This window comes from Protopterus annectens, chromosome 14.part0 (genome assembly GCF_019279795.1).
Source record: "Protopterus annectens isolate FY-2018-M chromosome 14.part0, PAN1.0, whole genome shotgun sequence".
In the NCBI taxonomy this organism is placed as follows: domain Eukaryota; kingdom Metazoa; phylum Chordata; order Ceratodontiformes; family Protopteridae; genus Protopterus; species Protopterus annectens.
In genome coordinates, this window is record NC_056748.1 from 4919645 (window position 1) to 4937253 (window position 17609).

Here is a 17609-nt window from a genome sequence, read left to right on the forward strand (position 1 = left end):
CTTGGATATATATGGAGAGGCAAACTCGATCTGAGGTCATGGAGGGTTAGCAGGGGATTTATGGGTGAAGGGAGGGGCTAGGAGCTCGGATCCATTAGCTTGAAACAAGTTGCCGGCTCGGATCCGATATCGGATCTGTAACCCACAGGTTGCAGACAAATGAACTACCTACTCAGATGGAACGTTATGGTGAGTACATAACTTCTAATTCAAGGCTGGTTCAATGCATTACCAATTCTCTGCACTACCCTTTGGCTTATCTACTGTGCCCAGGGTCTTTACAAAGTGCCTGGCAGCAGTAATTGCATTCTGCAGACAAAGAGGAATACAAATATATCCTTACTTGGACGACTGTCTCAAGCAGAGAACAAGGACATTCTTCAACATCTGGCGTTTGTGAAAAGACTTCTAACATGCCTAGGGTACACAGTCAACAAAAAGAAATCAAAACTAGTACCCTCTCAAGAGATAATATTCCTGGGTGCAAGCTTGAATACAACTGCCCAGATGGCTTATCTCACGCCAGACAAACAAAGGCAACTGACCAGCTATTTCAAAATGCTGGCAACAAAGGCCCAGTTATCTGCAAGGAAAATTCTGCAGGCTTTGGGCTTCATGGCATCCTGTATCCTACTAATTCCATATGCAAGACTGAGTATGAGGAAACTTCAATGGTACCTAAAAAGTGTTTGGACTCAACATTGCCACAGTCTGGAAACAGTCATTACTCTCGTTCCCTGCCTGCAACAGGAGTTTCGATGGTGGGCAAAGGCTTGTCACCAGAACAAGGGACAGCCATTCACATTACCTCCAGCCAGGCAGACACTAACGACGGATGCATCAGATTATGCCTGGGGAGCCCACATGGCAGGAAGAGGCATTCTCAGGGCACATGGTCCTCAAACCAAATGCATCTACATATCAATCAAAGAGATACTCTAGTTGTTCAAAATGCCCTGACAGCCTTCAAGGACCTACTTCATCCAGGACAACTACTGATAAAGACAGACAACACCACAGTCATGCGGTATATAAACAAGCAGGCGGGCACACACTCTTACCCCCCTTTGCAGACTAGCTATGACCTTGTGGGACACAGTTTTGACTTACCAAGTACATCTGCAGGCACAGTTCCTGCCAGGAAAGGAAAATATTCTGGCAGACTAACTAAGCAGAAACCTCATGGATCCACACGAGTGGAAACTGGATCCACAAGTCTTCAGCATGATAACAAGGAAATGTCTTCAACATGATAACAAGGAAATGTGGATGCCCGGACATAGATCTATTTGCCTCCCCTCTCAATTACCAAGTAAGAAGGTTCTGCACAAGGACTTATCACAGACAAGCATGGAAAGTGGATGCCCTATCTTTCAGCTGGAAAAACCTATCAGTATATGCCTTTCCTCTACTGCCTCTCCTCCCCAAGGTGCTCCTAAAGGTCAGGAGAAGCCAAAGATGATACTGATTGCCCCAGACTGGCCACGCCAGTACTGGTATCCAATACTAAGGAACTTATCTCTATACCCAGCTTGGACCTTACCTCAAATACCTCGACTACTGTCCCAGCAAAACAATCCGATCATGCACAGCCAACTCAGGACATTAAACTTGGCAGCATGGTGGATAATGTAGTCATACAGAAAATACCTCTCAGTAAAGCTGTGATGGATGTCATTCTGGAAGCCAGAAGGCCTAGTACTAGAAAGTCGTATGCTGGAAAATGGAGGAGATTCTGTGCCTGGAACCAGGCACAAGGAACTGATACTGCGGTACCAAATATTTTTCAGATTTTGCAATACTTAACTGAGATGCTGAACAAAGGCCTATCTTTTTCATTTATTAAAATTCATGCCTCTGCCATTTCGGCTCATTACAATACAGAGCCACCATTTTTTTTCTCACCCTTTATTAAGGCAATACCGCAGAGGAGCCAAAAACTTAAGGCCCCCAAGAAGACTACCAGTACCTGCATGGGACCTCAACTATATCTTGGAAAAGCTCACCCTGCCTCCTTTTGAGCCAGCTGCTACAGCTGATATGATGTTTTTATCTTGGAAAACAGCTCTGCTCTTAGCAATAACTTCTGCAAGACAGGTTTCGGAGCTACAGGCGTTCATGGCTGTGGAACCTTTCATCATTTTTCATCCAGACACAGTCACCCTGAGGACAAACCCAACATTTATGCCTAAAGTAGTGTCCAGTGTGGATCTTAACCAAGCCATCCATCTGCCTACCTTTTACCCAAATGCACAGAACAAGGAGGAGAGAATTCTGCATTCTTTGGACGTATACAGACAGCTTAGATTCTACTTGGACAGAACCAAAGCTTTCACGGAAACAGAGCAATTACTAGTGGCATATGCTGCAGGATCACAAGGAAAGCCAATCTCAAAGCAGACTATTTCTAAGTGGTTAGGCCACTGAATTCATTTCTGCTATGCACACCATGGCAAGCCAGTGCCTAAGGGCATTAGGCCTCATTCCACCAGAGCCGCAGCCACCTCAGCAGCCTTTCTCAGGGGAGTTCCTACCACAGACATTTTAGAGGCGGCTACCTGGATTTCCGTGCACACCTTTACAAAGCACTATCATCTGCCTCTATACCCTAAATCCAGGGCAGGCTTTGCCACTGCAGTTTTGCAGGGCCTCATAGCCGCTCCTAATGCAGTCTAGTTCCAGCCTCCCAACCATAGCTTTGGGACTCTACCCAAATGTAATGACTGCAGCAGTGAAACACAAAGAACATAGTACAGTTGTGTACACTTACCATAAATGTAGATGTTCGAGTGTATTCACTGTTGCAGTCAGGGTTACCCTCCTGCCATCTTCCTTTCATTCTGGAGATTATCTTTCCTTCTCTATCTTCTACAACCTATATGGTGTAGTTGCTTGTAGATGAAGGTAACGTTTATATTAATGCATGTGTATGTGTGTATATATATATATATATATATATATATATATTTTTTTTTTTTTTTTTTTTTTTTTTTTTTTTTTTGCTATCTTTTTGGGGGCACCTGACATCTGGGGCAAGAAAAACTAAATAAATGGCATCTGCTGCATGTTTTATACCCCTGCCGTCATGACGTCATGGAAGAGGAGACAGCAACCGACGCAGGACCCAAGACTTTGGAATTCAGGCCGACTGAGGGCAACCTGCCAGAGATTACCCACATGTAATGACTGCAACAGTGAATGCACTTGAACATCTACATTTATGGTAAGTGTACACAACTGTACTTTGTCTGCCCCCTTACTATGCAGTCTGGCCTTACAGCTCCCGAAGCTGCTTCCTCGAATGTCAGACCTCTTGACCCAGGAGAGGGGGAAGGTGTACTGCACCCTGAACTACAGACTCAAACTTTCAGCATGGCTTATAAACTAAAAACTAACCAGAAGTTGATCTAAAGTAAAGGTGAACATCACGTTATAGAAAATACTTATCATAAGTACAGGATTTTATTGGAGCGTTATACTAAACAAACCACTTAAAGATATTTTTGCTTCTCATTTTTTTTAATTGTCATAAATTTATTAAACAAATAAAAATCAGCTTAGGACTTCAAACAATTTCATGAAAGAGAAGTTAATTCATGGAGTTTCTAAGATTTTTCAGGTCCCACATTACAAATCCCACAAATCCTGTACTCCCTTTTAAAGACAAAATAAACTATTAGTGCCACTTCTTGGTAAACATGGAGCAAACAGAGATGTCAGGAAAAGAAAAAAAATAAAGCAGGGATCCTTTCACGACAAAAGGACAGTCTTATCCTCCAAAGGAACTATGCCAGCATTCTTTCTCCCCTCTTGCCACTGTTTCTCTGAATCTGTCCCAGCAACTGACTCTCTGTCCCTGTCCTCCCTTTGTCATCAGATTGCATTAGACTCATGGTCGATAAAATTGGTTCAGGAGAGTCACATTTGGTACTGGAGGCACCTTCATCTTTTCAAGGAATTCCCCCCCAAACCTCCAAACTAATCAAGAGTTACTTCCTCTGGTTCTTCAACACTTGCTCGATCATGAGAGTCTTAGAACCTTTGCCTTTAGATCAGAGGGAGAAAGGTTTCTACTCCAGAATATTTCAGGTTCCAAAGAAAGACCTTTCATAGAGACCAGTTGTAGATTTTTCCTTTCTCAACCTGTTTATGTAAATACCAAAATTCAAAATTTTGACCCCATAGAGAGAGCCTGTTTACCTGTACTTCCTCTCTCGAAGTTTATGGTAGCATTAAACCTAAAGGATGTTTAGCACATTCCCATGGCCAGAGGATTTACAGAATGTCTCAGATTCTCTGTCACATTATCAGTTCTCTGCATTATTCTTTGGGTTATCTACAGCTCCAAGGGTATTTTCAGTGTGTCCAGCTCTAGTTGTAGTTCATTGCAAACTGGCAAGGCATTCACTTGTTTCCTTATTTAGGTGACTTACTTGCCTTTGCAGGGACTTTTGCCAGAAGTCGGGAATCTTTACCATGGGTTTCTGCTCTCCTTACTATTCTAGGGCTCCTAATAAATGTTCAGAAATCCTCTGTCTTACAGGATTGTGTTTCTTGAGCTTCATTACAGACACTTCTCTGCAAAAGACTTTCCTCTCCCGAGAAAAGGTGGATTTATATCTGAAAATTTTCCTGAGCATCTCCCATCAGTCTCCGACATCGGCCAGGGAATATCTCAGGATCTTTGGGTTCATGGCTTCTCTAATTTTCATGATGTCTCTTGCCAGGTTACACATGAGAAAAATTCAATGGCTTTTAAAAAACAGTTGGACCTAACATTCTCATCCTCTGGAATTTCAGATTCCAATTCTGTGTTGTGTCACAAAAAAAAGACCTGCAATGGTGTTTACAAATGGATCAGAATCCAGGTCCCCCCATTTCTCTTCCTGTCCCAAATTAATCTCTAACTATAGATGCATTGGATTTTGCTTGGGGAGTACTCTTTATGGGGGTAAAGGTGCAAGGCCTTTTCAGACAGACCAAAACATACAAATGTCATATAGAAATTAGCTATGATCCATACTATAAAATCTCTTCATCTGTGGTCCCCAGGACCTCTGCAGGTGACTACAGACAACACCATAGTGATGTGCTACATAAAGTGGGAGGGCAGATCTTGCCATCTGTGCAGGCTAGCTATGATGGCTTGTGAGGTAGCTGTTTCACATCGTTTAACCCTCCAAGCATCTTGCATTCTCTCATAGCAAAATATAGTGGCAGATGAGCTGAGCAGGACCAAGCCAGACCTTCATGAATGGAAATTGAGTGAGAGGAGGTATTCCAGGATTTGATCCAGTTGTGAGGGAATACCTTAAATAGATGTTTATTTCCTTTCATAGTTTAGATAACTAAATTTTGCACCAGGACTCCTAGCATGCAAACGTAGACAATAGATGTATTTTCATTCCCATGGCCAGGGATGTTTCTTTATGCGTTTTCATCCTTTCCACTTATTTCCAGTGTAATTCTGAAGGACTCTCCAAATTAATTGTGATAACTCCCTCTTGGCCCAGGCAACATTTTTTTTCCTTTTTATGGAAGTGGCTAATGACAGTTGCCACAAGCTTTATCTCAAATTGCATATCCTTACACAGGACAAGGGGAGTTTGATACACTCCAGTCTCAAACAACTTCAACTAACTATGAGTAAAGAGACTTGTAAGCTGGAGAATAAAATACTTGAAATTTATTCCAAAACACAAAGTTAGGTAAGTGCTTTCGAGGCAGTCCTCTTCATCAGACCTTAATACACAAACAAATTAGCACACAAGGTTTAAATAAAACCAACAACCAATAAAAGTTCTTTAAAAATCAGTGAAGTAACCCACTTTTTTTCAAGAGAGGTTTTAAGGACAAAGCACTGTTAAGGTCAGGTTATAAGTATGCCTTAAATTCCACTATCCACCTTAATTCAGCATATTCAGTTTCATTGTTAATGTCACCTTCTCTAAAACTCGCATTAATTTTCTGCAAAACCAAAAATTTAAAATTGTGCTGGTCTCCACAATCTAAAGCATGCTTGGCTAGTGCATTAGTAAGTTTGTTGTTCCTAATATCATTAAGATGTTCATTACCCTTTCCTTTAAAGTTCTGTTGGTTTTACCAATGTAGAATGCACTACACAGATTACACTTAGCAAAATACACAATGTTTTTAGTAGAGCAATCCGCATAGTCATCCCCTTTGGCAAAAACAAAGTGCCCACAAATTACCCCATAGGTGATAATCCATTAAGTACAGAAGAAGTAATTAGGGACCTGGGGACCCAAGTTGATAAAAATCTCTCATTTGACAACCACGTTGCCAAAGTGGTTAGAAAAACATTTTATATAGCCCACCTAATCATGAAGGGATTTGCATCTAGATCAGGGGAGGTCATCGTGCCTCTTTACTCATCCCTCATCAGGCCCATAATTGAGTACAATGCCCCTTTTGGGATGTACCTTACCAGACACCTGAAGCAACTGGAAAGACCCCAAAAGTACCTCACCAAGAGGATCAAAGGGCACAAACAGATGCCATATGCTGCCCGGTTAAAGAAACTCCAGCTCTACTCAGTGGCATACCGCCTGCTCAGAGGCGATCTGTGCCTGACGTATAAAGCCATGTCCAACCCGGAATTAATGGACATGCTGCACCTCAGAAAATCCAAATCCCATCGAGCTACGTGCTCGAAAGACTTGTACCTCAGCACTGAAATAAATAGGATATGCTGGAGGGACAGATTCATAATCCAGAGGCTCCCTTCACTCTGGAATAAAATCCCAGTCCAGGTTAGGCAGAGTCCCTCATTGACTCTCTTCAAGAGGAATCTTGATGAGTGGATGGGAGATTGTAGGTTTACCCCGGGTATCACTTCTGTGTCACTTTTAGACAGAGGCACAGTATACTAACCTCAAAAAAGGGCATAGCAAAATTAATTTAAAATGGGTGGCGAAAGCCAAACACACTCTGGCTAGGCTTATAAATGCCCTAGGGCAGATAGCTTAGTATGAACCTATAAAATAAAAACCTTACAGGCTTCTGATGCACAGGGTGTAAAATCATGCAAGTAGACCAAATACTATTACAAATTCTACAATTTCTACAAGAAAAAGTCCCTCTGCGCTGAGAGACAAACCTGTCACATATTTTCTTCTGTTTGTAACAAAGTTTCTTTTTCAAATTCTTCCCATTTTTGAAACTAAAACTGGGTATAGAACAAACAACACGACTGATTTCAGGGTCAGTAAGGAGAATGGGCCAGTTCTTTTTAATGATGTTACATGTCTTGTTGACATCATTAGAAAAAGTGAGACATAGCCTATTCACAGATGTTGAGGAGATCTGCCTTTCTGGGAGTGTAGTGTATTCAGTAGATGCTCATCTGAATAGCTGGATTTGGTTTTATAACTTTCATATGAATCTACTTCCACTATCGCTCTATCAATATCAGACTTCTTATATCCTCTCTCAACAAACTCTGTAGCGAGATAACTCATGGCTTCCATTAATTCTTCCCTGTCTGTATGTAATCTCTTGCAGCGTAAGACTTGGTTCTTAACTATATTCTTAGTAATGTGTGTAGGATGCATACTGGAGCGGTGAAGAATCGTACAATCCTTCCTATGTATTCTTGTCGAGATATTTCCCAACATATTTTTTACTCACAGTTACATCCAGAAAGTTGATTTCTTACGTACATCCTGCCTTTTAGGCAGAGCCTTGTCCGACTTTTCAGATGAGCATCTAGTGAATGCACTCCCAGAAAGGCATATTTCCTCAACATCTGTGAATAGGCTCTCACTTTTTCTAATTATGTCAACAAGACATGTGACATCATTAAAAAGAACTGGCCCATTCTCCTTACTGACCCTGACATCAGTCGTGTTGTTGGTTCTATACCCAGTTTTAGTTTCAAAAATGGCAAGAATTTGGAAAAGAAACTTTGTTACAAACAGAAGAAAATATGTGACAGGTTTGTCTCTCAGCATAGAGGGACTTTTTCTTGTAAAAATTGTAGAATTTGTAATAGCATTTAGTCTAGTTGCATGATTTTACACCCTGTGCATCAGAAGCCTGTAGTTTTTATTTTATGCAGATTGCTCTACTAAAAACATTCTGTATTTTGCTAAGTGTAAAAAGCCGAAAGACCACAACAATCATTTCTGTAGTGCATTCTGCACTGGTAAAACCAATAGAACTTTAAAGGAAAGGGTAATGGAACATCTTAATGATATTAGGAACAGCAAGCTTATTAATGCACTAGCCAAGCATGTTTTAGATTGTGGAGACCAGCACAATTTTAAATTTTTGGTTTTGCAGAAAATGAATGTGAGTTTTAGAGAGGGTGACATTAACAATGAAACTGAATATGCTGAATTAAGGTGGATAGTGGACTTTAAGTCATACTTATCACCTGGCCTTAACAGTGCTGTGTCCTTAAAACCTCTCTTGGAAAAAAAGAGGGTTGCTTCACTGATTATTAAAGAATTTTTATTGGTTGTTGGTTTTATTTAAACCTTGTGTGCTAATTAATTTGTGTATTAAGGCCTGATGAAGAGGATTGCTCGAAAGCACTTACCTAACTTGTGTTTTGGAGTAAATTTCAAGTATTTTATTCTCCAGCGTACAAGTCTCTTTACTCATACTTATATTTATATTCTTGGGTTCTTGGTTCCACCATCTCTCTACTTCCTACATTTATACATCTTCAACTAACTGCCTACATTATTCAGTTTTGATACCTTTTAGGCACCTATTTTATGAGGATGTACAGTAGGTACTAAAGAAGGCCAGAAAGCTTGTTTCTAGAAAATGTTATATTGACAAGTGGAAAAGATTTTCAAGTTTGTGCCTAGCTTATAACCAGTGCCCTATCAGGGATTATGTTCTGCTGGGTGTTATGCATTTGTGTGAGTTACTTTTGGCCTTTTTTCCCCCGTCACAGTTCTCCTCTGTCTACCTATGTAATGTGTAATGTAGATGCTACTCCTAACTTTTATCGCCTGAGTGATGCACCTGTTCTTTGAGAAATGATAGTGCATAGATAAACAGATTGCCGTGGTTCACCACTCAAATTTTATATGCTTCTGAATCATGCTACCATGTTTGATCTCATGATTTTTGTGCACAATGGCTCTCATTAGCATGTTGACATTCATTTATTTGAAATTATATTTGCATGCGATGTATGCTTCACTGTTTTCCTGTTTGCACAAACTTGCATATTTGCTTCACGTCTCTGAAACACACCCCCTCCCTGTGCATAGCCACTCGCATCACTTTTTCGCATAACACATTGAGCTGTTTGTTGCTGAATCCCCACCTTAGTCACTGACCATGTTTGTTTATATTTGTAGAAGTTGTAGTTTTACCATAGTACAAGACCTCATTTCTTTTTGGTGCAAGAGTTTAATTCTTTTATTTTTACCTTTTTAAGTGTGCATGTGTTAATCTATGTAAGGTTTATTTGGTTGGTATGTCAGATTTGTAAACATGGTTGATTTTTGCATAAAATTATAAGAAGACACCAGCTAAGCTATTAAGCACTTGTATGAGTATTTTTGTTGGCATATTCTAGAATGTATAGATCTGTCTCCTTATGATTGCTTATAAACTTGTAGCAGAACACTCCAAGTTACACATTCAAATGCTCCATCTGCTGCAGTTATACAAGTGTAATTATTCTCATTGATTTCTACCATTTTTACATGTTTGTTCTTTAAGATGGTTGCAAGTGTTTTCCTTGCATTATGTATATATTGTAATGTGTTCTCACCTGTCATGTTACTTACTGTTGTAGTGGCATGTCTTCTAAAGTGTGTATATTTTTTTGTTCTTTAGGTTGTTCTATCACATTGTTGGTAGTGTAATTATTCTCATTGATTTCTACCATTTTTACATGTTTGTTCTTTAAGATGGTTGCAAGTGTTTTCCTTGCATTATGTATATATTGTAATGTGTTCTCACCTGTCATGTTACTTACTGTTGTAGTGGCATGTCTTCTAAAGTGTGTATATTTTTTGTTCTTTAGGTTGTTCTATCACATTGTTGGTACAGATGAAGTAAGCACTAAGATTTTGATGGAGTTTAATAAAATGAACTTGCCAGGAGAAGTGACTTTCTTACCTCTCAATAAGCTGGATGTCAGGGATACAGCTTATCCAGAAACCAATGTAAGTTAAGGTTTCATTTGATTATAAATATTGTGGTTACACATCAATTTCAGTGTCTAAAGTTCTTCTAACTCATTGCAGAGAAGGCAATTTCAGAGGACCTCTGCATTGACTTATGTTAGGATTTCCTTTTCTTTTATGTCCAGCACGGCACAGTTCTTGAAATCTCTAGCTGACATATGCTTCTAGGGCACATGCCCTGGTGCCATGGTCCATGTTAGGAGATTTTGCTTAACCCTTATCTTATGTGCCATCCTGCCATTTGTACAGTTTGGATCTCAGGCCCAATAATATACATTTATGGCAAATGAGTGTGTTCATGCTTAAAGAACAAGGGTCTTCAAGTTAGTTACTAAAGCTGTCAGATTACCATCCATGATCTGCACTGGCAGTGCTTGTATTGCCTAAGAGAAGAGCACAATGTCAAGAATTAACAAAAGTGCCAATTCTTAAACTAGCCCACATGTTAGATGAGGTTTAAGAAACTAGAAACTTACATTGTCTGCTGAGCAGGATGGTGTGATTTGAGGGCAGCCAAGTTGGGAATCAGTAGAATGGTGACTTGTGTGATCCAGTGACAGAGTCTGATTGAAGAAGGTAAGAAATTCTGAGGAAAGACAGCAACCAATGCTTTTTTTCTGTCCAAAGTCCAGATCTCTGATTTTCTTGGGTAGTAAGAGTTTGAGCTCGCATATCAGTCACTGATGATTTCAGCAGGAGTGGTAACCCACAACCACCCCCCCCCCCCCGGGACAGACACCTGTGGGAGTGATTCCTAAGGTTCCTGAAAGGTCTTTCCTACTCTTGAGAGAAAATCCTGTGGTTTAGTCCCTCAGTGAGTGCTCACAAGTTGAACTATGACTTACTCTACTTATCTTACCTCCACTCACAAAAGAAGGAAGGCTCATTATCCATGTTTCTGGAGATTCCTGCTGGAGAGCTCATAGGAATACATGTAAAATTGGATACGAGTGCTTTGTTTTAATATCTGCTGGGATGCTTTCTGTCAGGTGATGGAGCGCATCTGTAAGTCTGCTATCAGCATAAGTCTGCAAGCAGGAGTGTCATGCGTCACCCTGGGTGGAGGGACTAGTTGCCCTTGTCGTGAAAACAATAACAAACAACACTATGACATTGTAAGAGAAAAGCAGATGCCATTTTTTCTCTCTCAACCAATAGCGATTTTATCTCCTTCACCTTTTAACTGTCCTTTACTTCCCTATTAAATTTAATTTTTAGCTATCGTCTCAAAACTGATTATTGAATTAACATAGTTCATAGGTAATTAGGCTTTTGCACCCCAAGATACCATTGAGGAGACTAGCCCACCTTTCCAGTAGCCCCCAAACACACTGCAGTGAAGTGACTTGCTCAAGGTCACACAACAGGCAAATGAGGACTGAAGAAGTCAAACCCTATATTACAGGAACTACACCTCTCAGCACCTGTGCACCAACGGCCAAAGTCAGGCAGGTTGAAAGAACTCTGAGCTAACAGTTTGAACATCAGTCTTTTTATTACAAATTTTAACAGGCTGGTGTTGCAGACTTAAAGATATCATTGAATTTCAATTGGATAGTCTGTATATTTTTTAAAGAAACAGTTGTATATTTATTCTTGTATTTTATGTTCTTAAGGTTAGACAGTTTGCCCTTAGTTTAGGATGACAACAGTATTATCTTAATGAATAACAAAATGTAAGACACAGTCTAGAGCTGTATATGTGATAAAACATCTGGCTTTACAGCTTTTAAATATTGAATCTGTGTCTGAGTGAAATTATACAATACATGCCCAAGCATGTACAGTTATTAAAGAAATCAGGAGACTGGCAGGACCCATAAGTCACATTTCTGATATCCTCAGCTCTTCTGTGCAAATCACAAATAATAATTTCTAGGTGATCTCAAACATATGACCTTGTATAAAAGAATTCACTAGCATTAGGTGATAAGATTATAATTAGTTTTATACATGAAACTGAACTTTTAGCATCAGAAATGAAGGTCTGCTGTCTTTTTTCTATTTTGCGCAGGCACACGTGGTAGTTTTTTTTACAAATAATACTACAGTTGATTTTTAAGGCTACATAGTTGTAGCAGCTAAGCAGTAATGAGCAGTACAGTATTATCTTTGAGAAACTAACTGTAGTAGTTTGTCATCTGGTACATGTCACACAGCTTTGACTACTTTAATGTGTTATATTGATTTTCTTAGCAGTGATGGGATTTAAACATTTCCATTGTACACTATACCCAGCACAGTGTGCCATTCACTTATTACCTCTCCTGCTGGATCAGGACAGGCCAAGGCATTCAACACAGTATGCCACTCTGGCATTGTAGACAAGCTCACAAGATTAGCTATAAACCACTGCACCACCTGTTGAATAGCCAGTTATCTCATAGGACTAAAATAAGTCATTATTGGGGAGCGTACCTCTACAAAAGGTCCCCCTCACTAGAGGAGTCCCTCAGGGCTTGGTCCTGGGTTCACGTCTTTCTGGCATCATCATCTTTGAAGTTAAAGTCAGTGGCGATCTTAAAAGATGGCTGCACACTGGTCAGCAACTTAACTTCAGCTCTCCCAGTTTGAAAAAAGAAACTGAGAGGTAAGGACTATTAATTCTGCCAGCATTAGTAAAATTCAGGTACTGGATGTTCATCGTGTTTCACTGTTGCAGTCATTACACTTGGGTTATCCTGCTGGTAGGCGACCCGTAGTCGGCCCAAGTTCCAAAGTCTTGGTCCGGCGTCGGTTGCTGTCCCCTCTTCCCTGACGTCAGTGTGCCAGAGGTATAAAAGTTGCAACCGATGCCATTTTCTAAAGTCTTTCTTGCCGCGCGGTGCCCGAAGCATAAGCAGTTCGCAAGTGCCAGTCGGCCGACTCCTGAGATTTTCAAATTTGAATTTCAGAACCGAAGTCTTCAATAAAGCTAAGTACCCCGTTGGGGAAACTTTTTCTTGCTCCAGACCGATGTCAGTAAAAGTTAATAATTGTATTTCTTGTGGGAAGCAAATACCTCATAAGGACTTTCACTCTTATTGCATTCCTTGCCTAGGCCCTGACCACGACGTTACTAGTTGTCGGTTTTGTGCTAGATTCAATAAACGCACTATTAAACGTCTGTTTGATTTTGCTTTACATTATTTTGGACAAAGATTTAATTATATAATGCCGTCGGAACAACCGACGACCGCAATGCATAAAAAACGCAAAGACAAAGAAAAAGACAGGCATCCGAGGTCCAAAACCGACGATGAAGCCTCTTCTAGGCCAGTCGCCGGTTCGCCTGTTCTCAGTGAGGCGCTTTCACAGCAACTGACACCCGCTACCTCGGAGCCACAGGCCGCAACAGACAGCCATGTGGAGACACCGAGGCCTGTGGAAACTCAAGGTATTGGGCCTACGGAAAATATACCCTCAGATGGGTCCGGAGCCACTGAGCAGGCACCGGCTTCTGAGGGTGTTTTCAGACCTTCTCAGCTTACAATTAAAGGTACTACAGCAGCAAAAGCAAAGTAAAAAAATCCATTAAAGACAAAGAAACAAGTACAGCATTCTCCAGAACAGTCATCCATGCCAAAGAAACAGATGCTTAAAATGTCCGAAGACCTTATTACTTTAATCAGGGGCTCCCATCCCCCTCCTGATAAAAGGCCTAGGCAAGACACTGATTATGATTCCTCTGATCAGGTTTCCATTTCTTTTGACTCTTCCTCTGACCAGGGCTATTCTCTCCCTCCCTATGAGGACTCTGATGCTGAAGAGTCCATTCCTTCAGCCTCACTGCCTGAGGATTACTCTTTTGGGGAAACCCTACACACCATGCGGGAGCATTTCCATTGGGAGAGCCAGGATTACTCAGAATCCAAGAAAAAGCTCAGAGATTTCCTTCTATTGCCTCAGCACATGCCCTTAGCTATCCCCCTGTGCTTGATATTGTTTTTTCTGAATCCAGTCTGTCTCCAGATTCTTTACCCCCTGCACCAGTAAAGCCAGACAGGTACTACAGGGTCCTTGACTCTCATAAATTTCTTTACAAAAACCCCGCTGCAGACCCAGAAACAATTTCTCAGGGTCCTAAAGGGGTTAAAGCTTCCACTGCCAAAAATCCTGTCCCCTCAGATAGGGATTCTAGAGCTCTGGAGAGATGGGGGAAAAAGTTTACACTTCTGCTACCTTAGCTGTAAGAGCCTTAAACTGTCAGTTTCACATGCTTAAATATCAGCAGTATCTCATGTCATTGTTAAAGCAGAAAATGGTTACAAATATAGAAGGTCCTGACACTAAAGAAATGCAGGATTTATTGCATGCAGTTAAACAAGTGGGAAAGCATACACTGCAATGTGGTTTTGATTCTTTGGAGTCTTCTTGCAGAGCTGCAGTTACAGGCTCAGTAATTCGAAGGCATGCTTGGTTGAAAGAACAAGGTTTACCTGACCATGTTAAAATGAAATTGTTGGATGCTCCACTACAGCATGATACTTTGGTGTTAAGGCAGAAGAAGTGTTAAAGAAAATGGAGGATAAAGCAAAGTCAATTGAAACTGTGAAAGATTTCTTACAGGTTCAGCCACCTAGATTTAGCAGAAACTGGCCTTCAAAAAATTGGTCCTTTCCAGTGTCAGACAGGCCACAAAGAGGGAGATACAGATGCCCACGAGGCAGATCTCAGCCACAAGGCACCTACAGACCTACTCAATGGGGTGCTTCAGCCCCCAAAGGAGGAGAAGACAAATCACAACCTTACAGGAAACGGTCACAATGACTTCCCTCTCCAAATGCCAAGCTCTTACCAGTTGACAGCACCCCTAAGGGGAAAGCTAGCACTTTTCTCAAAAAATTGGCACATGATCACCCAAGATCAGTGGGTGTTGAATATAGTTTCTCAAGGGTACAGGTTCCACTTCCACACGCTTCCAAAACCAAAAGGTATGCCAAACCTGCCACAAAACCAATGGGCAGAGGCACAAAAACAGATTGCTGCTATTATGGATATGGGAGCTATTCAAACAGTTCCACAAGAAGAACAGGGCCAAGGTTTTTACTCACAACCTTTCCTAGTACCCAGAAAGGACAAAGCATGGAGACTAGTACTGGACCTGTCAATCCTAAATACTTTCCTGGATGTTCCAAAATTCAAAATGTTAACACTACAACAACTCTTGCCCATGCTGGGCAAATAGTCTTGGCTAGTTACTTTGGATCTCAAGGAGGCATACCTGCACGTCCCAATCAGGCATTCGTGCAGAAGATACCTCAGATTTATAGCAGGCTCATTGCATTACCAATTCTCTGCACTGCCCTTTGGCTTATCTACTGCACCCAGGGTCTTCACAAAATGCCTGGCACCAGTAATTGCATTTTGCAGACAAAAAGGAATTCAAATATATCCCTACTTGGACGACTGCCTTATTCAAGCAGACAGCAAAGACATTCTTCTAAAGCATCTGGCGTTTGTAAAAAGATTGCTAATTTGCCTAGGGTAAACAGTAAACGAAAAGAAATCAAAACTAGTGCCCTCTCAAGAGATATTCCTGGGTGCAAGCTTAAATACAACCACCCAGATGGCTTATCTCACACCAGACAAACAAAGGCAACTGACTCATTACTTTCAAATGATGGCAACAAAGACCCATCTCCCTGCAAGAAAAATTCTGCAGGCCCTGGGTTTCATGGCATCTTGCATTCTACTAATTCCATATGCCAAACTGCATATGAGGAAACTACAATGGTATCTAAAAAGTGTTTGGACTCAGTATTGTCACAGCCTAGAGACAGTCATAACCTTGTTTTGATGGTGGTCCCAGGCTTGTCACCACAATAAGGAACAGCCTTTCACCTTACCTACAGCCAGGCAGACAATAACAACGGATGCATCGGATTATGCCTGGGGAGCACATATGGCAGGAAAATGTATTCAGGGCTCGTGGCCCAAGGAACAAATGCATCTTCACATCAATCAAAAAGAGATGCTAGCTGTACAGAATGCCCTAACAGCGTTCAAGGACCTAATACATCCAGGACAATTATTAATAAAGACAGACAATACCACAGTTATGTGGTACATAAACAAGCAAGGGGGAACGCATTCCTACCCCCTGTGCAGGCAAGCCATGACTTTGTGGAACACAGCACTGACCTACCAGGTACATCTGCAAGCACAATTCCTGCCAGGAACAAAAAAGACATTGGCAGACGAACTAAGCAGAAATCTCATGGATCCTCATGAATGGAAGCTAAACCCACAAGTGTTCAACATGATAACAAGGGAATGGGGATGCCCAGACATAGATCTTTTTGCATCCCCTCACAATTACCAATTACAGAAATTTTGCACACGGACTTATCACTCTCAAGCATGGAAAGTGGATGCTCTATCTTTCAACTGGAAAAACCTGACAGTCTATGCCTTTCCTCCAATGCCTCTTCTCACCAAGGTGCGTCTAAAAGTCAAACGAGAGGCCAAAAATGATCCTGATTGCCCCAGACTGGCCACACCAGCACTGGTACCCAATCCTAAAGATTTTGTCCCAAGGCCCACCTTGGTCTCTACCTCAAATCCCTCATCATCTGACACAGCAAAACAATCAGATTCTGCACAGTCAACTCAGAACCTTAAACCTAGCAGCATGGCAGATAGTGTAGCCACTCAGACTGCACCTCTCTCGAAAGCTGTTATGGATGTAATTTTGGAAGCCAGGAGACCCAGCTCTAGGAAATTTTATGCAGGAAAATGGAAGAGATTCTGTGCTTGGAAATTTTATGCAGGAAAATGGAAGAGATTCTGTGCTTGGAACCAGGCACAAGGACTCTACCCTCTAGTCCTTAATATACCTCAGATTTTACAATACCTGACTGAGATGTTGGACAAAGGCCTATCCTTTTCTTCTATTAAAATTCATGCCTCTGCCATTTCAGCTCATTACAATACGGATCCTCCTATCTTTTCACATCCTCTTCTACGACAGTACCTCAGAGGGGCAAAGAATATAAGACCCCCTAGGAGAGCACCAGTACCTACTTGGGACCTCAATTTTGTTTTAGAAAAACTAACACTGCCTCCATTTGAACCAGCCACCACAGCTGACATAAAATTCTTGTCATGGAAAACTGCTCTACTCCTAGCAATAACTTCAGCAAGAAGAGTTTCAGAGTTACAGGCATTGATGGCTGTGGAACCTTTCCTCATTTTTCACCAGGACAGGGTTTCTCTAAGGACGAACCCAACATTCATGCCAAAAGTGGTCACCAATGTGGCCTTAAATCAAACTATTCATTTGCCTACCTTCTACCCAAATCCCCAGAATAAAGGGGAAAGAATTCTGCATTCTTTGGATATACACAGGCAGCTACGATTTTACTTGGACAAAACAAAAGCCTTCAGAAAAACTGAACAACTGTTTGTGTCATATGCTGCAGGATCACAAGGAAAACCTATTACAAAGCA

At 41.1% G+C, this 17609-nt stretch overlaps 1 protein-coding gene across 1 annotated transcript in view; it reads left to right on the plus strand.

The window, feature by feature from the left end:
- SMC3 (structural maintenance of chromosomes 3) overlaps window positions 1-17609 on the plus strand; it is a 2445376-nt gene that overhangs the window by 1309123 nt on the left and 1118644 nt on the right. The window contains exon 15 of the mRNA XM_044056330.1: window positions 10016-10157. Within this exon, the coding sequence (XP_043912265.1) occupies window positions 10016-10157 (142 nt within the window). The remainder of the gene's footprint in view (window positions 1-10015; window positions 10158-17609) is intronic.